The 23,316-nt window shown below is 37.3% G+C and overlaps 1 protein-coding gene across 3 annotated transcripts; it reads left to right on the top strand.

Moving 5' to 3' along the window:
- Positions 1 to 360: 360 nt before the first annotated feature.
- On the top strand, positions 361 to 12,822 carry LOC127083893 (F-box/FBD/LRR-repeat protein At3g52680). Of its 3 annotated transcripts, none has more exons than XM_051024255.1 (3): positions 361 to 1,188; positions 1,313 to 1,474; positions 12,485 to 12,822. In XM_051024255.1, exons 1-3 carry the CDS (start codon positions 466 to 468, stop codon positions 12,749 to 12,751), a joined length of 1,152 nt encoding a protein of 383 aa, XP_050880212.1. In that variant the 5' UTR covers positions 361 to 465; the 3' UTR covers positions 12,752 to 12,822. The 3 variants fall into 3 exon arrangements, with proteins under 3 accessions (XP_050880212.1, XP_050880211.1, XP_050880210.1); XM_051024254.1 differs by lacking the exon at positions 1,313 to 1,474 and adding an exon at positions 12,215 to 12,376; XM_051024253.1 differs by lacking the exon at positions 12,485 to 12,822 and adding an exon at positions 1,583 to 1,938.
- Positions 12,823 to 23,316: the final 10,494 nt, after the last annotated feature.

Here is a 23,316-nt window from a genome sequence, read left to right on the forward strand (position 1 = left end):
AAAAAGTCTTCTTAAAAAGTTAAATTTAATATATATTGTTAGTGATTCTTTTTTATATCTTTTGTTATATTATATTTTCAATGAATTAACCAACAAAATCTAAATTTATTATTAAATATGATAAAAAAAATGTTAAGTGTCTATAAATATTGAGTAAAATATTTTTTATAATAGTTTATATTTATAAATTTATTATATGACATAAATTTTAAAATATTTATTTCCCATTAAATCACATCCTTTATAAAATTCTCTTCGTTAGTCACTTTTTTTATTAATTAATAATATTAACACGGTCTAGTGATATAAAATATTTGTACATAACCTAAAAGCTTCTTATTGGTGCTGCACAACATTATGACCTAATTTCTCGTCCATAAACTAGCCCTGGTATCAATCACCTTAGGTTTTTATTGGCGACTTCATTCGTAATTAGGTTTTTATTGGAAAACATTTGCAATTGCGATGTCTAATAAATCTAAGAGATCGATTGGAAGAAAACAAGATAGGATTAGCGACCTTCCTGATCCAATTCTCTGTCACATTCTCTCTTTTCTCCCCACCAAATTAGCCATCAGCACAAGCATCCTGTCGAAGAGGTGGAAACCAATATGTCTTTCTGTCCCGGCACTCGATCTCAAGACAGCTTTTCCACCCCATGTTCTAGGTTCAGTTATGCAATCGCGAGACATCAAATTGCCAATACTATCAGTCCGACTCTTGTTTGATGGCCGCGAACACGAAGCTTTGAACCAATTTATTATAGAAGTGACACAAAGAGGAATTGAAACCCTAGAACTTGACATGGTGGGATATTCTTTGGGGATTGAATCAGTTTCTAACCTACTCAATTGTAAGACTCTTATTGTTCTCAAGTTGACGAGGCTCATGATTATTCAAGACATTCCTCTTATAAATGTTTCTTCTATCAAAAATCTTCATTTGGATAGTGTTCTTATTTTAGAACATCAAAAATATCAGCTTAGTTTTTTCTCAGCTTTTCCTATATTAGAGGAATTGCATGCAAATGAAGTAATTGTAGTGGGTGGGAGGCAATATATTCCAAAAACAAAGGAAATCAAAGCAATGAATAAATGTTTGCCCAAATTGGTGAGGGCTAATGTTTGTCAAATGGAACTTATTCCTTTCCTCTCCTTTTCTCGGCAACTCATTCTCAATGTAGAGCAGGTATGGTTCTTTTAATATTTGTGGTCGCAGTGTCTAATGATTCTGATACCATTTTGTCGCGGTTGTTTTTTAGTCGCAAGAGTTTATTGTTTTCTAATGTTTTGTCTTTGTAATTTATATGAAGACACTGCGCCACATCATGGTTCAAGTCCCCATCTTTTACAATCTAACTCAATTGGAACTATTATTTAAGTTTAACCAAAGTTGGAAGGGAGAGTGGAAGTGGAGGTGGATACTAAAAATGCTTCAAAACAGTCCCAAGCTTCAACATCTTATCATTCATGAGGTTGGTTTTATACATTATTTTATTTCATTATTAATTTGATTTTTTTAACCCTACTCTATATATTTTAACTTTGTTTTTGTGATTTGTTGGAATTTTAACTTATTTCAGAAAAGTAAAATTGTAATAGATGAGAAGAGTTGGAAGGAGCCACCTATTGTTCCCGAATGCCTTTTATCTCAACTGGAAACTTGTTTGTTTAGACAATACAAAGGCACGAGGTGTGAACTTAAATTTGCAAAATATATTATGCAAAATTCAAAAGTATTACTTACCATGACAATTCAAACTGCATCTTCTATAAATTTAAACAGAAAGAATCAGATATTACAAAAGTTATCTGAGTGTCTAAGGGGATGTGAACTTATATTCAATTGATGACGGTGGACTAATATGTTTGATTGATAAAGTGATTCGATGGTGTTTGTAAACACACTCAATTTAGTTTGTCTTCTATGTCGTATACATTTTCAATTATATATAGATTATATACAATTTATATTGTTATTCGTTGAGTTTGTAATTTATATCAATTTTAGTTACTCGTTGAGTTTGTTGCTTTTGTACATTTGACGTCGTTATTAAAGTTTGGCGGTGGGATTAAGGATAAGAATAGGATAGACAAAGCTAGGCTTTGTTAAAAGCCTGAACCTGACCGATTAATTATTCAAAGTTTAAATCTTACATGTAGTCTATCATAAACTTACTTTTATACCTGACTCTAGCATTTTCGAAAATATGATTGACATACTAGCCTACTTTATTTGAACATTTGTAAATAATTAATTCAACTATTGTTAAATAGACTAACAAATTAAAAGATAATGAGACTAAATGTTTGTTTTTATTTACTCATTCGAGTTTATCTATTAGCGTGAATTTTGTGATACTATTTGTTTAAGATAACTTATATAAACAACTTATGACAATAACTTATGACATTGTTCATGAGGTTTTTTCAACTTATTTTCATAAGTTCTTCAATATTATTAAGCTTTATTTTTGTATTTTAATTAAAAATACAAATATAATATAATAATAATAAAGTTATTCATGTTTATTTAAATAGGACGACCTGATAGGCTTAAAATGTTGGACATAGGACTCCACACAAGAGGGATGAATTATGGGTTTCATAAAAACATGACTTTGAAAAATATTTAAGATTATTTTCAGAGTTTAAAACCATTTTAGAAAAGTTTTATAAATAAGCAGCAGAAAATTAAGAATGAAATGTAGGAAGTAAAGAGTTAAGGGATAGAAAAATAACACGAAGAATTATAGACGTTCGGTCAAAATGAAAATACATAATTTCTCCCCAAAATTTGTTCTTGAGAGTATCCAATAATAAGTCTTCCTTCTAAATGACAGATTTAGGCAGTTAGTCGTCTTTAAATGACTAAGGCGCATTTTTGCTCTGACCCAGTTGTAGCGGTAAATTCATGATCATTAAGCTATTGATAAACTTAACGTCAATAAAACCAGAGCCACCACCGCGCTTTTATTGTTTCCAAGGGAAAAGTGAAAAGTACGAACAAAACCCAAAGATAAGAAGTTTTCAAATCAAAACTAATAAAATGCCAGAGATTACAGGTAAGGGGGTTGGTTACACGGAGGAAAGGTGTTAGCATCCAAAGTGTCCTAGGTACTCCTAGGGAGCCCTTTCTTGTGTGCATATGTGTTTTTGTACAAAATGATGTTTGCAATAAATAGAGTGGAGGGATGAGAAAAGAATTCATTAATTATATTTTTGTGTTTGACAAGACCTTCGGACTTGTGTCTACGTACTAACATAAAAATGAGGGATCAAAACCTCGTAGTTCGTGGTAACAATTTCAAAGTGAATGAGTTACTTTTAACAAAATTTTAAGTTTAACAAAGGCACAAAAGACATAAAAAGTTTGAATGGGTGTTAGTTCTTTTTGACTTTCGAAATTTTAAGTCAATATGATTAGATTCATTTACAAGTTTGATTAAGAAAAGAATTTGAAAATGCAATGGCATAAGGCCAAAGTTTCTTATTTGCAATAAAGTCTAAGTTTAGAAATCACAAGCAAAGAAGATTTTAAAAGGAGAGAGAGATTTGAAATTAAAGAAGTGGGGTGGGGGGGGGGGGGAGATGAAGAGACTAATCCTAAGCAAAAATTTAAAAGTTAAGAGTTGAAAAGATCTTACCAATGGGATGCAATTCAATAGACAAGAATGTCAAATAGAAACCCAATTTTCCCTTGGACTTTAGAATCAAGCAATATCAATACACACAATAGTAAGGTGAAGAACAAGACATCAAATAAAGATAGCCACATCCAAGCTTAGCAACTCCATGATCTTATTCATAATCTCACATGTATCAGATGATCTATTCCTTGAATGACTTAGAATAGCTCACTAGACACAGGTTCAAAGTAACAACTTCATTAAAATCATGTTGCAGATGAACTCAAATGGATCTTCAATATTTGCATCAGATGAAAGTTCACTTCACGGGGCACTTGGTTTCATCAAAGTTGGCATTGGTCAAGTCCTTTTGCATAGGAAGTGTTGCCTAATTCTAAGTCCAATATCTCAGATCAAATCCAATAGTCCACACAAATGTCTTTTAGGTTTTTTGTTGTTATTATGTACATTAAGGTCAAAGGACCACAAACACAAACAAGTATATACAATCACAATATAATCACAAAGTATGGCTCAAGTGAGCAAAGTGAAAATGACATTAAAATAAACAAGTTAAATGGTATGAATAATGGCAAATGAATAAAGACTTGAATCTAAAGTGCATAAAAGTAAATGACTTGAAATTAAATGTTAATTGTTAGTTGATTAGAAGTTAGTATTGCTTTTCCTTTTCAATTGTTTAAGCCATTCTTTGGAGAACACTCAACCCACTATTCACAAACATGGATCCTTGAACCAAGACGTCTTCCAAAGGAAGGAAAAAAGGCCAAGTTTCCACAAAATACCATGAAAGAGGGGAAACTTACAATCTCAACTTACTAGAATGCTATGCCTTTTTTGTGTCAAAATTTAGCGCTATGTTAAGCAATTGTAATTGGACTTATGTAGAAGTCACAACTATTTGAGGTCGGGCAATAGAAATTTTAGTGTTAATGCATGTTAGAGATATGGTATTATGAACCATACTCCTAAAACATACCATACTTAAAAGAAAATGCAAAAAAGGTGGACCTAATCTCATCCATACTTATGTTGATTTTGCAATCAACTAGCCTTAGGATATAGAGATATCATAGGTCCATGAAATGAATGAGAAGAGAATGGGATCGAGATGAAGAGGGAGGGGAAATGGAATCAACACAAATGGGTCAAAGGAGGACTTTTATCAAATTAAAATCATTCATTCATTTTGGAAGATGAAATGTACATTTCATCAATCCCCTAAATCCAATGATTTTAACTCAACAAAGTCAAATCAACCTTGACGAAGGCACAACAACACAAGTCAAACTCAACAAGTCAATACAAATAGCTCCACACAATTTATTTTGCAATTAAACAATTAAAATCAATTAAAAAATATATTAAATTAAATTATGGTTGGACAAAATCCTAAAACCTCATCAAAACACCAAATAAATGGCCATGAGATTTATCATAGTCAAACAAGGTCAAAGGACCTTGGAGAAAAAAATTCATCATTTTTGGAAACTTAAAAGTATTTTTAAACAATTAAAAATATCCACAAAAATAATTAAATCATAAAAAATATTAATAATGATCCAAAAAATAATTTTAATTCAGAAAATGAAAGAGGAATTTATTTGAAATTTTTTGGTGAAAGTATCATATTTTTTGGATCAATATTAAAATTAATATGAATTAATGAAAATAAGTCAAATAAAATGAAAACAAAAAAATGCTAAAAAACGTGGACCACTTGATCTCCCTCATTAATGAGGTGGCAGATCAAGCGGATCTCAGCGTGCGTTCCACAATAGACCTAAGTCAATGCGCTGCAGGGATGGTAATCAAAACCAACGCGTGAGATCAAAACAAAATGAGAGGATCATATGGTTGGAGACATGCCAACGCACCGTCAGAGCTACATCTCCGGTCTTCTTCTCTGGTGGACCTCACCAGACTGGTCCACCTTCAACCATCACCAACATAAAAAAAGAGGACATGAATTTAAAGTAAAAATGCTCAGGAGCTCGAATCTGTCCTCAATTTCATCTAACTCCAAGTATATTGAAAGATACAGGGAGTTGAATTTTGAGGTTCATGATCTGAGTTGCTTCGATTTGACATCAAAGCAACTCAATCTTGTTGCCTACATTGGTAGGACTTCAGACAACCAAAAATCAAGAACAACTATGGAGAATTGAGTGAGAATCGAAGAAATGAAAAAAAATGAGAAAATCACCTCCACTGCAGGTTCACATGGCCACGATCTTGCTTCCAACTTCACTTAGCCTTGCTCTGGATACTTGATAGAGTATAATTGAATCAAAAAGGAAGCAGGACTCTTGGAGATTTAAATCTAAAAAACAATGGAGATTCAAACTCGATTTCTAATGGAAATCCTCAAGGTTATCCTTTGAATGAGAGGGTTTAGGGCTGGGGATTAAAAAATGGCGTGCAAGTGTCCTCAATTCTGAGTGAAAGGGTCTCTATTTATAGCCAAGTCATTGTTATTTGCACACTTGTTTCAAATTTTCAAAAATAGCAACTTCACTTTGCATGGATGCGTGGGCGTGTGATATGCCTATGTAATCATTTAATCAGGTCCAAAATCATGTACAAACATTGTTGAAGTCATGTTAGCAAGCCATGCATTTGTGTATGGAAGATGAAAGTTCAATTATGCCAAATGGTCATCCAACTTTAAGCCATGCGCAAGTCACTCATACTTTGTCCAAATGGGATGAAATTTGACTTTTTGGAAAGTTTAGATCAAGAGGAACAACTTTTATGTTGAACACTTTTTCATTTGAAGCTTGGATCATGATGAATTTTGAGGTGGAAGTTTGGAAAATCAAACATATCATAAACATTTCTAAGTGTCAAGTCATATGTTCACTTCTTCCATCCTGGCTAACTCTTTATATGAGCTTCAAATGAGAAAAGTTCCTTCGTCAAAGTTGTATCTCTCTCAGAGTAATTTAAAATGGTCATAAATTTTACCTCATTTGGATTTAGTATGAAGAAGTTATGAATTTTAGAAGTTGAGGAAAATCACTTGTTCAATGGCATGGGTCCAAAATGACCTATAATGTCTCCTCATATCACATGCATTTAAAAGTTGAATTTTCTATTCCTCCAAAAATAAAAGTTGAAGTATAAATATTTAATTTGATCATGAAACTTGAATATATTTCATATCATAAAAATTGAGCAAGTTATGGTCTTGGGAAGTTGACCTCCAAATTAGGGTTTATACAAAATGACCTATAATCTTTCACCATAAAAATGACTTTCCAAGCAAAACTAGCTCTATACCTCAACATTAAATTTGTTTGGAATGTCATTTAGAGTAACTTTTCTCTTGGAATCATTTTCATATGACAAAAATTGTAGGAGATAGGGTCTAGGGAACCCCAGTTTTGATCAATTGACTTCCTCTGGTCAACCACCATGAACCAACTTGCTAGCTTGATATTGTCTTAACTTTTGGGACTCATGAAGGATCATATATGCATAAGATGATGAAATGTGAAGTATCCCTTGAAATATTTGACCAATTGGTGAAGAAACTTGTTGAAGAAGTCATATAAGATACCCAGATGAATTAGGGTTTCCAAGGCAAACCAACTCCAAACTCTTGAGGATTTCTTGATCAAAATAACATGTGAAGATCATGGGGATCCATATATGATGCTTAGAGCCATATTAAACCAATTATTTATTGAGCTCCTTGCATTGAGGGTCTCAAACCCTACATATGAGCTTGATAGCTCAAAGGGGAGCATGTGCCCTACCTACAAAAGAGTTAAGCTATACAATGACATATTTTTGGTATTTTACTTAGTAAATAATAAAATACAAAGTATGATACAATCAAATGGTGCTTGGTGATCTCTCCCAATGCAAACCCAATGAATGAAGGGTGAGGAGGATGCCAAGGTGTGATCCCAATGCCAATGCATATGATGAGATATCATGAGGGATCTTAGGGTCAAAATTGGGGTCTTACAGCTGCCCCTATTTAAGGACATTCTAGATGAGGAGGTGAAGGTTAAAATCTTTGTATCGACTCAGTAGAATGGACTTAAATAACAACATATAGAAACAAATTTTGGTCCCTAAGAGACCTCATGATGCATATGATATGAATGTTGAAAATAAATCTTTGTGGGGAAAATGTTGCCACAAAGGAAAAGAATTCGGAGAGACTGAAAATTCGCAGGAGTATAATGCATTTCGTAAGGAAAACTCACTAGGGATACAGAGACTATGGGGGGATAAAGGGTTGTGTGTTGGCCAGGCTATGACTTTAAAACTGCTGGGGGACTTGAGGAATTCCATGAAAATAAATCAATGGAAGGACTCAGTCGAGGAATAAAAGGAACGTCTGCAGGGGAAACAGGTAGATCAACACAAAGCTGAAATACTCGAACCAAACAGGAAAAAGAGATTTCACTGAGAAAATGCGCACTCAAACTCAACTGGGGAAGAACATGTCTTTAACACAGGAGGAGCAGAAATCTATTATCCCTTACCGGTTACTGGGTAAGGAGATAAAAAATCTGACAGGGAGGACATCCGTTACCGGTTAGGGTAAACATATCAAGGATGACTCACTGAGGGCAACCAAGAAGTGTATTCATTACCAGTTACTGGGTAAGAATAACTGCTGGGGAAGAGCCAAAATATGGTTTACAACTACCGGTTACTGGGAAGAAGACCAAAGGGAGAGAATATCCGTCACTGGTTAAAGTGAACATATCAAGGATAGACTCAGAGGAAAGAAAATCCGTCATCGGTTAGGATGAGCATATCAAGGATAGACTTGCCTGGGGAAATTATGAAGGATATCCGTCACTGGTTAAGATGAACATATCAAGGATAAACTTCCTAAAAAAGTAGGAATTACATCTATCGAATACAGGATAGAACACCAACAAGAGAATATCCGTCATCGGTTAAGATGAACATATCAAGGATAAACTCAGAGGAGAAGAGTAGGAATTATATCTATTAGTTACTGGATAGAATACCATCAAGAGGATATCCGTCATCGGTTAGGATGAACATATCAAAGACAGACTTTGCAAAAGGGGAAAAACAAGATTTATAACTACCGGTAACTGGGCAGAAGACCATAAAGAGAAGGAAACCCGTCACCGATTAGGATGAACATGTCAAGGATTAACACTCTGGGGAAGAAATAGGGATTACAAAAAAACCAAAAAAAGAGAATATCTGTCATCGGTTAAGATGAACATATCAAGGATAAACTCAAAGCAGGGGAAGAAAATATCCATCATCGGTTAGGATGAACATATCAAGGATATACTTCCTGGGGGAACGTGAAAACGAATCCGCTGGAGATAAAAAGTTGCTCTCGCCGGGTATTGGGCAAAAGTGACAATACTTGCAAACTAAGAAGAATATTACCAGTTACTGGGTAATAGACTCTCAGGGAACCAAAAGCATCTATCTAGGTAAGATCTAGAAAGAAACAGTCAATCAAAGACTCAACCCAATGAGGATATAACTCAAGGGGAGTGGTTCCATCCAGATAATCAATTGGGGAGGAAACTGAAATAATGACCATCCACGAGGAAATAACTCAGTGAGGAATGAGAAAGGTTAAAGTATTTCTGCTTAATGGGCTGACACTCTACAATTGAAAGAGGACAGGAAAACCAAATCTACATGGGGGAAAGGTATACCACCATAGCAGGGGATCAAAATGAACAATGCATCACCAAGTGTAATAATGCAAATGATGAAATTATATGAGTGTATATGTATATGTATATATGATGATTATGCTTACAAAACAATCACAAAGGATACAAATGTCACTGGTTTGGATCATTGATACAACTCCTAGCCAATCCTCGCAGGAGGGAAACAACTGCTGGAGAGAGATCAAACGTCTTCGAACGCACGTGACTCCACAAGCTGGCATCTGCGTGATTTCTGACAGGCACGCTTCAATAGACAGTGCATACAATAATCCAGCAAATGGTTGGCATGACCCCCCGTCTACCCATGTTTACTGCATCAGGCATATTGCCCAAAATTTTATGCGGGAGTTCAAGGATAACTTCTTGAAGCAACATTTGATAAATGCGGGGTATGCATTAAACCAACCTGGATTCCAATACTACCGCCGGGAAATAGTGTTGGCAAACTCTGATGCAGGGAGGTGGATCGATAATATCGACAGAGCGAAGTGGACTAGATCATATGACGATGGGGTGAGGTGGGGCCACATGACAACAAATCTTGTGGAATCAATGAACGGCGTCTTTAAGGGCATACGTAACCTCCCGGTAACCGCATTGGTGAGTGCGACCTATTTTCGGATGGCAACGTTGTTCGTAACAAGAGGCAGGCGCTGACATGAAGTGATGCAGACGAGTCAGGTATATAGTGATGCCTGCATGAAGTTTATGAGGCAGGAATCTGCCAAAGCCAACAGCCATCGGGTTACGGAATTCGACCGCCATGGCCACACTTTTAGTGTCAAGGAAACAATTGACCACAACCAAGGGCTGCCCAGGCAAGAGTATAGGGTCCTAATACCAGACCGTTGGTGCGACTGTGGTCAATTTCAGGCCTATCGTATGCCTTGTTCCCATGTCATTGCAGCGTGTTCACACAGCCACTTCGATGCATTATCGCTAGTGTCTCCAATCTACAAAGTTGCAACATTGCTCAATGTATACGACAATCCCTTTCCGGTGGTAGCATTGGAGGCGTATTGGCCAGACTATGACGGGGAAGTTGTTTGGCACAACGAATCAATGCGGCGGAATAAAAGTGGTCGCCCAAATAGCAGGCGCATTAGAACTGAAATGGACGTCGCAGAGAAAATGCAGAGGAAGTGTAGCATATGTAGACAACTAGGGCATAATAAGAACAACTGTCCATATCGTGGATCTAGTTCCACAACTTAGTTTTCATATTCATAAATTTGTGTACCAAAATCATTTTAAATTTAAGTTTACTTTTTATTCCAAATAGAAGATGACACTTGAACAACAAACACAAACATCTCACATTACAACACCAATTACTAAAACAAAAACAAATACTGGAACAAAAACAAGTACTAAAACAAGAACAAGTACTAGAACAATAACAAATACAACAACAACATGACAAACAACCATTAAAATCTAAGAAATTACAACAGTTAACACTATGTCGTCTGATCCATGCATCATTTGGATGCAATCAATGTCGCTTTCAACTTCAACCCACCAACGTATCGTTTCTCCAGTTTCAAGTGAGAACCTTGTTCTAAGCCTCTGAATCCTTCTGATGACTTCACCAGGTTGGTAATCTCCCTCTAACCAAGACATCAAGGACCTTTTTAGTTGGTCCAACGAACGGATGTTCCAAAATTTCATCTCCATTGGGGGTTTCAAAGGCAAGAAAATAACATGCCCATCCCTTTTTAAGATTACTGGTTCAGGATCCGGGCGCCTTGATGATGTTCGCTGCCATGACGACGGTCTTGGAGATGCCATGAACTCAACTTGATACAGAAAGTGATACGAAACAGTGGTGAAGACAATGCAAGGAAATAACACTTTATTTATAGGAAAAGATCTGGGTTGTACACCAGTCTACTTAACCCTAATTAGTGTCGCACTTGATTAATTAGGGTTTCAATTAGGTCATAACCCTAATTAGTGTCGCACTCTGATTACCTATAATTGATAGATTAACCTTAACATGAATAACCCTAATTCTCCCAAAAATTTATAAATAATATTATTTACTTATAAATTAAATTAATATATATATATATATATATATATATATATATATATATATATATATATATATATATATATATATATATATATATATATATATATATATATATATATATATATATATATATATATATATATATATATATATATCTTGTAAATAAATATTTATATATATTAATTAAATGTGTATAATATTAATTGTTTATAAATTAAATTAATATATATATATATATATATAAATAATATATATATAAATTAATATATATATATATCTTGTAATAATTTTATTTATATGTAAGTGTTAATATAAATTAATATAATTTATAAAAAAAATATATTTATCAAATATCTAATATTTAAAAAAAAAATTAAAAAAAAAAATTAATAAAACATTTAAAAAAAAAAAAAAAAAAAAAGGGATTGGGCATAGGCGCCACTCCTAGTGGCGACTTGCCCTACCCATTAAGGGTAGGCGCCAACTAGGGTGGCGCCTATGTACACAATTAGGGCAAATTTTGCCCATTTGTGTAATTTTTTTGAAAAAATGGTTAATTTTGAAATTTTTTTGAAAATTTTGGATATTTAAAAAAAAAATTCAATAAATGTTTGCCCAAATTGGTGAGGGCTAATGTTTGTCAAATGGAACTTATTCCTTTCCTCTCCTTTTCTCGGCAACTCATTCTCAATGTAGAGCAGGTATGGTTCTTTTAATATTTGTGGTCGTGTAGACCCTGATGATTCTGATACCATTTTGTCGCGGTTGTTTTTTCGTCGCGGAGAGTTTATTATTTTCTAATGTTTTGTCTTTGTAATTTATATGAAGACACTGCGCCACATCATGGTTCAAGTCCCCATCTTTTACAATCTAACTCAATTGGAACTATTATTTAAGTTTAACCAAAGTTGGAAGGGAGAGTGGAAGTGGAGGTGGATACTAAAAATGCTTCAAAACAGTCCCAAGCTTCAACATCTTATCATTCATGAGGTTGGTTTTATACATTATTTTATTTCATTATTAATTTGATTTTTTTAACCCTACTCTATATATTTTAACTTTGTTTTTGTGATTTGTTGGAATTTTAACTTATTTCAGAAAAGTAAAATTGTAATAGATGAGAGGAGTTGGAAGGAGCCACCTATTGTTCCCGAATGCCTTTTATCTCAACTGGAAACTTGTTTGTTTAGACAATACAAAGGCACGAGGTGTGAACTTAAATTTGCAAAATATATTATGCAAAATTCAAAAGTATTACTTACCATGACAATTCAAACTGCATCTTCTATAAATTTAAACAGAAAGAATCAGATATTACAAAAATTATCTGAGTGTCTAAGGGGATGTGAACTTATATTCAATTGATGACGGTGGACTAATATGTTTGATTGATAAAGTGATTCGATGGTGTTTGTAAACACACTCAATTTAGTTTGTCTTCTATGTCGTATACATTTTCAATTATATATAGATTATATACAATTTATATTGTTATTCGTTGAGTTTGTAATTTATATCAATTTTAGTTACTCGTTGAGTTTGTTGCTTTTGTACATTTGACGTCGTTATTAAAGTTTGGCGGTGGGATTAAGGATAAGAATAGGATAGACAAAGCTAGGCTTTGTTAAAAGCCTGAACCTGACCGATTAATTATTCAAAGTTTAAATCTTACATGTAGTCTATCATAGACTTACTTTTATACCTGAGTCTAGCATTTTCGAAAGTATGATTGACATACTAGCCTACTTAAAAGCCTATTTCATTTGAACATTTGTAAATAACTAATTCAACTAATGTTAAACAGACTAACAAATTAAAAGATAATGAGATTAAATGTTTGTTTTCATTTACTCATTCGAGTTTATCTATTAGCGTGAATTTTGTGATACTATTTGTTTAAGAGAACTTATATAAACAACTTATGACAATAACTTATGACATTGTTCATGAGGTTTTTTCAACTTATTTTCATAAGTTCTTCAATATTATTAAGCTTTATTTTTGTATTTTAATTAAAAGTACAAATATAATATAATAATAATAAAGTTATTCATGTTTATTTAAATAGGACGACCTCATAGGCTTAAAATGTTGGACATAGGAATCCACACAAGAGGGGATGAATTATGGGTTTCATAAAAACATGATTTTGAAAAACATTTAAGATTATTTTCAGAGTTTAAAACCATTTTAGAAAAGTTTTATAAATAAGCAGCGGAAAATTAAGAATGAAATGTAGGAAGTAAAGAGTTAAGGGATAGAAAAATAACACGAAGAATTATAGACGTTCGGTCAAAATGAAAATACATAATTTCTCCCCAAAATTTATTCTTAAAAGTATCCAATAATAAGTCTTCCTTCTAAACGACAGATTCAAGCAGTTAGTCGTCTTTAAATGATTAAGGCGCATTTTTGCTCTGACCCAGTTGTAGCGGTAAATTCATGACCATTAAGGTATGGATAAACTTAACGTCAATAAAACCAGAGTCGCCACCGCGCTTTTATTGTTTCCAAGGGAAAATTGAAAAGTACGAACAAAACCCAAAGATAAGAAGTTTTCAAATCAAAACTAATAAAATGCCAGAGATTACAGGTAAGGGGTTGGTTACACGGAGGGAAGGTGTTAGCATCCAAAGTGTCCTAGGTACTCCTAGAGAGCCCTTTCTTGTGTGCATATGTGTTTTTGTACAAAATGATGTTTGCAATAAATAGAGTGGAGGGATGAGAAAAGAATTTATTAATTATATTTTTGTGTTTGATAAGACCTTCGGACTTGTGCCTACGTACCAACATAAAAATGAAGGATCAAAACCTCATAGTTCGTGGTAACAATTTCAAAGTGAATGAAGGGTAAGACATATTTTCAACCTAAACCCCTTTTTTAGTTTAACAATGCCTTTTATTTAAATACTTAATTAATTAATTGATACAAAAATGCATAGGCTTTCTCTTTAATATTTTCTCGCTGGCATGTATATATGTTTTTGGAATAACCAATCCTCTAAAAGGACATAGAGTTTTTTCTTTAACTTTTCACTATTTTTAAGTTCATGGACATTTCAGAAGTAAGTGTCATACCCCAAAATTTGCCCATTGAAATTACAAAGCATTTTCCAAGACCCTCTGACTTGTTCTGCAAGGCACTGATATCAAATGGACAAAAGCCCAGCTCACAGCAGGCCTAATCCAAAGTGGCCCAAAATAGCTTGCTCGCTAGGCGAGCAATTCCTTCGCCTAGCGAATATCTCAGCATGCCACTCGCCCAGCGAAGCATCAGGTCCAGAAAAAGCCCAAACCTAGTTTGCTCGCTAGGCGAGCAATTCCTTCGCCTAGCGAAGCTTGCGAGAATTTGAAAATTTGGACCTCATTTTAAGCCCATTAGGTCACCATTGCCACTACTATAAATACATGCTCTTCTGCCACGAACAAGGACACACAGAGACGGACGAAGACGGACGGAAACACGCATCCAGAGGGAGAAACACAGAAACCCTGCTGATCCAAAGAGTTCAGAAGGCGGAAACCCTGAAGGCCGCTTACCCGTGCCGAAGCTACCGCCGCCCAACTCAATCCGGCTCGCCAATTCAAGGTTGCAACTCGATTTGCAAACAGGTTTGCCTCACTATTATCGTTTTAGTTCTTAATTGGCATATGATATCACTTTAGGATATTAATTGACACATGATTATCACTTGGCATTCTTATTTTGCATGTGATACCGCATTAGTGTCTTAATTTGCATGTGACATCGTTTTGTACTCTCTTTTGGCATATGGTACCACTTCATGTTCTTAATTAGGGGAGGATATCATAATTGAATTCATAAACATTTTGAAGCTTTGCATGAGAATTTAAATGTGCTTGAACATTGTGAAACTGAACCATATAATTATGTGTTAGAGGCCATAGGCCATGCTGCTGATTGAGGTCATAATTTCAAACCCGTGGCCGCTCGCTAGCTCATCGCTAGGCGAGCCCGCAGCGAGCCTTCGCTGAGCCTTCGCTAGGCGAAGCAGAAGCGAACAGGACAGGGGCTGCTTTGTCCCTTTGTTGCCCGTTTTATACTTACCTAATCATGACTCTGCATCATTTTGCTTAAATTCCTGGCTGTTATATTCATTTTGTGATGCAATTTCCAATTGTGTTTATCTCAATGCTATAATCTGTGTGTTAATGGTGTAAAGGCTAGCATACTTCCGAAGAAATAACCGGCTAGGTACACCGCTTTATGCATGGGAAGACTTTCATGGAGATGGACTCTAAATTATGTCACTTTAATGTGAAAATTCATATTGGTTGCCTAACCAATTTTAATGTATTGATCTTTAATGTGTTGATTTTAATGTATCGATTCAATGCGGTATCACCATAATTACCTAATGAACTTAAAACATGGACTTTAAATAAATGATATCGGACCTCTCTTTATTACCCCACGGTTACGTAATACGGTCATGTCCCGCGAATATGGGGATATCCTTAGCAAAGACCCTTCGGTAAAATCATCATAGTCCCTCGGATGTTGCCTTCGAAAATACGATTTTGTCCCTCAATGACCCTTCGGTGTAGCCTACGGTTAAATGATGATAGTCCCTTCGAATGCTAAGGTATCCTCACAACTGTTGCCTTCAATGACCAACCGATGACCCTACGATGACCCTCCTACATCCCCAGGATAAAACTACTTACTTCTCAATAGTAAGGACAGTTTTACCCTCATAAGGATAGGAAATGCCCGGAAAGACCTCGGACAGGTATAACCTTAATTGCTCATTCATAACAAAAAATGCTTTTCACACCCCACACCTTTCAAACGTCTTCTTTTGGAAAATCACCACTTAGCATACATCCGTACTAGGATCATTGCCAAGTTATATTTTTCTAAGCTACTTTCAAAAAACTAAATGAGATAACCACTTTGTATACATTCATGCAAGAATCATTACAGAGTTAAATTCTCCTTTTCAAACATTTTTCATACATTTCTCAACCACCTTTTTCAAACAAAGAAAACATAAATGATTGAGCAATTAAGAGCCCATGGAGAACCATGGATACAAAGGGTGCTAATACCTTCCCTTTGTATAAAGTACCTCCCGAACCTAAGAATTTAAAATTAAGGTCTTTCCTGTTCTTTTCCACCTTTCCTTATGGGATAAAAGAAAAGTCGGTGGCGACTCTTGCTAACCGCGACATTGCGATTACAAATCCAATAAAAGTCAGTTCACCGTACGACAGAACTGGCGACTCTGCTGGGGAAGATAAAGAGAGGTCCACCTTAAAAATCATTTATGTTTGCATTTGTTCTTTCGTTTTAAGGGATTGTCTGAGTGAAAGATCCTACACCCGGATCTAGTGTACCTTAGGTAAGTAGCAATAGATCATCGCGACTATCCGGCGTATACTGGAATGGTCAAAATGATGGCTACGGTTAATGTGACACTTTGGTCGTCCTGATGTTCCTCATGTTCACTTGAGGAAAAATTTGGCTTCCGCGTGGTGTCATCAAAGCATTAACCAGACCTTTAGAACCCTAATTGACTCATCCTAGCCATTAGAAAGTAGTGAGATAACTGGCTTCGGTTCCGACTGAGGTTGGTTGATACTCGATACTACACTCTTTGAGATTGGACTTTAGGGAAGCTTCGGTCAACCACTTGGTGTTGCACTGAAGTGGACTTAAGGAAAGGTCGATGATTTGAGATCCTTCTAGAACCCGGTTACTATTCTAGGACAGGTTGAACCAACCAAACTTCAGTGGGGAGGGTACTTACCTATGGAACTCATGCAAGCCTTAAAACCTAGGAATAATTGTTGTGTGACATGCTTGTGCTTGCATAACATCATAACATCATAACATCATGGCATTATACTAACCATTTCAAGGACTTAGGAATTTAGCTTTGCTCTGTCGAACAGGTTATGGCTTCCAGGAAGACTATCCGGATCAATCTTGTAACGATCTCTCCTCAACTCAAGGATTTGGTGTCAGAACTCCCCGATCATGCTCAGTTCCACAAGAAACATGGTCATCTTCTCAACTTAGTTACCACCGGTTTCAAAGAAGATATGATGAGAGTTCTATTCCAGTTCTTCGATCCTAAACATCATTGCTTCACTTTCCCAGATTATCAGTTGGTACCCACATTAGAAGAATTCTCCCAGCTGCTCGGGATACCTATCCTGGACCAAATACCTTTCAGTGGTCTAGAAAAGATGCCAAAGTCTGAAGAAGTTGCCGCAGCTTTATGCATGACAAAATATGATATTGAGACCAATTGGGTAACAAGGAGTGGAACGAAAGGTTTACTTGCCAAATTTCTGATAAGTAAGGCCCGAGAATTCCTAAAAGTTGTGAATGTCCATGCTTTCGAAGATGTTTTAGCATTGCTAATCTATGGTTTGGTGCTATTCCCTAATCCGGACCAATTCATAGATGTGAATGCTATTAAGATATTCCTCGCTCATAATCCTGTGCCTACCTTGCTTGGAGATGTCTTGCATTCCCTTCACACTCGTACTATGAGGAGGCAAGGGACTCTCATGTGCTGCGTACCTTTGTTGTCTAGGTGGTTTATTTCGCACCTCCCTCGATCAGTCTTGAAGAATGATCAAAATCTGAAATGGTCTCAAAGGATAATGGCACTCTCCCATTCAGACATCCGTTGGTGTTCCAATCTCAGAGAAAACGTCACTCTCATCGACCGTTGTGGAGAATTCCCTAATGTACCACTCCTGGGGATAAGAGGAGGTATTACTTATAATCCTGCCTTAGCCCTACGTCAGTTTGGGCATGCTCGAAGAGATGGTCCACATAAAATGATTATTCAAGGTACAGTGTTTGACTATGACAATGACTCTCAAGGTCTCCGCCAAAGGTTTGTACGAGCTTGGGGCATGGTGAAAAGAAGCAATTTAGGAAAGAAAAATTCTATTCCTATGGAGCCTTATCTCAGATGGGTACGCGCCAGAGCTCACGAACTTGTCATGCCATATCTTACAGTCGGACCATTGATTGTTGAATCAGAGGCCGAAGGAGCTACTTCCCAGATCATTCCTTATCCAGATATGCCTACTGATGTTGAGGAATTGAAAAGATCCTGGACCCAGTTGAGAGAAGAGAGAGATACTTTCGAAGCTCAGTTCAATGCAGAAAGGAAGAAAGTGTTAGAGCTCACCAGTCAGCTTAATGAGGAACGAAGACTCAATGCATATCTTCGCCCGAAAAGAAGTCGCCCCTGGGAGACTTGAGCTTTGTATTTTTACTATTATTCCTTTTGTAATGAACATTGATCAAAAAAAAAAAAAAAAAAAAAAAAAAAAAAAAAAAAGAGTAGCAATAAAACATTTCCCTCTTGTTGGGGATTTATGCAGAGTTAAATTCCAAAAGTCCTTGAAAACATTTCATACATTGCATCGCATAACATAACATTGCATAACAGGTGTTCTAAAAGACCATATTCTCACGGTCTGCCTCTTAAACAGAAAAATGGATCTCGAACAAACTGTCAAAGATCTCCAGACTCAGAATGCTCAATTCAAGGAGATGATGCTAAGCTTGTCCAAGGGGAAGGAGGAGCTGAAGGCTCTTTTGGCTGAAAAGAAGAAGGACAAGAAAGCTGTGAGCTTCATTAACCCGGGCAGAAGGCGTAAAGGACAGGCTACGGGAATCAAATTTGGAATCCCGAATGGCCCAGAAGAGGGGGCGGAAAATGATTCAGAGGAGGAGAATGTTGATTTCTCTAACCCTGAGGATAATGATGAGGAGTATGAAAATGAACAGTACTCTCCAAGAGATGATAAGTACAAATTGCTGGAAGAGCGCATGCTAGCCATGGAGGGTCAGAAAACACCTGGTCTGGATTTCGAAAGTTTGGGTCTGGTCTCCGATGTGACCATTCCTCGCAAATTCAAAATCCCCACTTTCACTAAGTACGATGGTGCGTCTTGTCCTCAGATGCATCTAAGGGCTTATGTGAGAAAGATCCAGCCGCATACCACTGATAAGAAACTGTGGATCCATTTCTTCCAAGAGAGTCTATCTGGCACTCAGTTGGAATGGTATTATCAGCTCGAGAGCTCTGACATCCGCACCTGGACTGATTTAGCAACGGCTTTCTACAAGCAGTACCAGTACAATTCTGAATTAGCACCTACTCGGCTGCAGTTGCAGAATATGGCCATGGGATCTAAAGAAAGCTTCAAAGAGTATGCTCAGAAATGGAGAGATTTGGCCGGCAGAGTCAAACCCCCTATGACTGACCGAGAATTAGTAGACCTGTTCATGGGTACCCTGACTGGCCCATTCTACAGCCACCTACTGGGGAGTTCTTCATCAGGTTTCACTGAACTTATACTGACAGGTGAACGGGTGGAAAGCGACATTCGAAGTGGAAAATTACAGGCAACTACTTCTACAAGCAGTAAAAAGTCCTACCATGGGAAGAACGAATCGAATGCTGTGTATGGTCAAAAGAATCATAATAAGAAAATCGGTGACCATGCCATTGGAGCAGTGACGATCGCGGCCCCGCCAGCTCAAAACTTCCAGCAAAGACAAGACAGACCAAGAAGGCAGTTTACCAAGCTCAATATGACTTTAGCACAAGCATTGCAAAGTATGCTAAAGGTAAACCTGATCACTCTCAGAGGTCCTCCTGCAAATGCCAACACTGCTTCGCCTCGTTATAATCCCAATGCCAGGTGTGCATATCACTCCGATAGCCCCGGGCATGATACAAACGATTGTTGGCTGTTGAAGAATAAGATTCAGGACATGATCGACGCTGGGGAAATCGAGTTCGAGCCTCCGGAGACTCCTAATGTCATCAATGCACCTATGCCTAATCATGACAAGGCTGTTAATGCTCTCAATGACGATTCTCTCATCACTACTGTAGCGGACTTAACATCTCCTCTCCCGGTCATAAAGCGGAATTTATCGCAAGCTGGTTTATTTCCAGGTTGTACTGAAGATTGCAATCTCTGCACACTTTGGCCCGAGGACTGCTTGAAATTGAAAAATGGCATTCAACGGCTGATGGACGACCGTACAATTCTCTTTGAAAGGGTTTCTAAGGCGGAAAACCCTATTGAAGAAATATCTATGATTGCAAGGTCCAAAGTTCCGGTTAAGATTACCGCTCCCAGGGTACCTGTGAAGATCATTGCTGAGCCCAAGGTAGCTCCCCTGATCATTACTGCACCTGGCCCAATACCGTACTCCTCAAGCAAGGCCATTCCGTGGAATTATGGAGGTGAGGTTTACATCCATGGCGTAAAGCAAGTTGGTGATTCTGCTAATCCTAATGACATCGTTGGGACTAGTAAAATTACTCGAAGCGGAAGGATCTTCTCTCCAGAGATCTCACCCCCAGCTCCTGAGACTCGAGGAAAGGAACCAGTCAATCCTTCTCAGTCAGAGACACCGGTCGAAGATACTACTGAAGACGTTGCCAAACGAGAAATGGAAGAAGTGTTGAAAATCATTCGCAAGAGTGACTTTGATGTTGTAGAGCAGTTGGGGCATACCCCATCTAAGATCTCAATGTTATCATTGCTGTTATCTTCTGAATCTCATGCCAATGCGTTGATAAAATTCTTGAAGACTGCTCATGTGCCTCAGGAAACATCTGTCGATCAGTTCGAACATTATGTGGCTCACTTGGCTGTTGACAATGGCCTAGGATTTTCCGACGCTGATCTGACACCAGCGGGAAAGAACCATAATAAGGCCCTGCATATCTCCATTGAGTGTAAAGGCATCACCCTGTCTCATGTGCTGATCGATAATGGCTCTTCTTTGAATGTGTTACCGAAAGCCGTGCTCGAGAAACTTGACTGCAAGAGCGTTGAACTGAAGCCTAGTGATATTGTGGTGCGGGCTTACGATGGTGCAAAGAGTGTTGTCCACGGTGAAGTTGTTCTCCCTATCAAGATAGGACCTCAAGTTTTCAACACTACCTTTTATGTAATGAACATTCGTCCTGCCTACTCCTGCCTACTGGGGCGCCCTTGGATTCATGAGGCAGGTGTTGTGGCTTCGTCGCTCCATCAAAAGCTGAGGTATCCAATAGAGGGTAAAATCGTCACCGTGTGTGGGGAAGAGGAATACATTGTCAGTAGTGTGCATACCTTCAGATACGTTGAGATGGATGGTGAATTCTTCGAGACTCCAACTCAGTCATTTGAAGTGGTTTCTCCGCCCGATCCTGTCCTTAAGCCAACTCCCTGTGTGCCCAAGGTTACTCGTGCTCCTCCTGTTATGATTTCTCTGAAAGATGCTCAAGCTGTGGTTGAAGATGGTGGCTGTACTGGCTGGGGTCAACTGATCAACGTACCGTACAAGTCTGACAAAGCTGGTCTGGGATTCAACTCTGAGAAGACGGTCAAAGATCAAATCAATGTTGTAGAAGATGCTGACAGTGATTGCGACCTGGATAGTTGGATCTACCCAACAATTGGCGACGGACTCAATAATTGGAAGGCTGAAGACACTATCCCGATCTCCTTTAGTCAGGAGTAATTGTTATTGTCTATTTAGTATTGCAAATTCTAATTGAACTTCTTAAAGCATTGTGTCTATACCCGGGGCACAATAGCTAATTTGTTAAGGGTTTTGTCATTTCATAAGCATATTTTCATATTCAATAAATCAATGGACCTTTTCGCATTCAAATATTGCGCTCTTTATTTTTCCTGTCGTCTTTCAAACGAGCTATGTTTTCTTACACACACTCACGTAACAAATTGCAGATCCGTACTCACTCTGGATCCTATTGATAATAATTCCGCTACTGTTCATTATGACTTTGAAAATCCGATCTACCAAGCCGAAGATGGAAGTGAGGAAGATTGTGAAGTCCCTGGAGAGCTTGCCAGATTGGTACTGCAAGAAGAAAGGACTATACAGCCGCATGAAGAGTCCCTCGAAATTGTAAATCTGGGTACTGAGGTAGACAGAAAAGAAGTCAAAATAGGAGCAGGATTGGAAAGCAGTGTCAAGGAAAGATTGGTTCGGATGTTACATGACTATGTAGAGGTTTTCGCTTGGTCTTATGAAGACATGCCCGGGTTGGATACTGATATAGTGGTACATCGGCTGCCTACGAAGAAAGACTGCCGTCCTGTCAAGCAAAAAGTTCGCCGCATGCGTCCTGAAATGTCCGAGAAAATCAAAGCCGAGGTTATGAAACAATTCAATGCCGGTTTTTTAGCTGTTACTTCTTATCCTCAATGGGTTGCTAATGTGGTGCCAGTGCCAAAGAAAGATGGTAAGGTGCGAATGTGCGTAGACTACAGAGATTTGAATAAAGCGAGTCCCAAAGATGACTTTCCGCTCCCGCACATTGATGTTCTGGTAGACAACACCGCCCAACACAAATTATTCTCATTCATGGATGGTTTCTCAGGTTACAATCAGATTAAGATGGCACCTGAGGACATGGAGAAAACTACGTTTGTGACGCAATGGGGCACTTTCTGTTACAAAGTAATGCCGTTCGGTCTAAAGAACGCCGGGGCAACATACCAGCGTGCTATGGTGGTTTTGTTCCATGACATGATTCATCATGAGATAGAAGTATATGTGGATGACATGATAGCTAGATCTCATACTGAAGAAGAGCATCTCGATCATTTATACAAACTGTTCGAGAGGCTGAAGAAGTACAAATTGAGATTGAATCCGAACAAATGCACTTTTGGAGTAAGATCCGGTAAACTCTTAGGCTTTATTGTCAGTGGTAAAGGAATTGAGGTTGACCCGGCTAAAGTGAGAGCTATTCAAGAAATGCCAGTTCCCCGTACGGAGAAAGAAGTCAGAGGTTTCTTGGGACGCTTGAACTACATTGCTCGATTTATCTCCCACTTGACCGCTACCTGCAAACCCATCTTCAAATTGCTGAGGAAAAATCAAGAAATGATATGGA

This window comes from Lathyrus oleraceus, chromosome 5, assembly GCF_024323335.1.
Source record: "Lathyrus oleraceus cultivar Zhongwan6 chromosome 5, CAAS_Psat_ZW6_1.0, whole genome shotgun sequence".
In the NCBI taxonomy this organism is placed as follows: domain Eukaryota; kingdom Viridiplantae; phylum Streptophyta; class Magnoliopsida; order Fabales; family Fabaceae; genus Lathyrus; species Lathyrus oleraceus.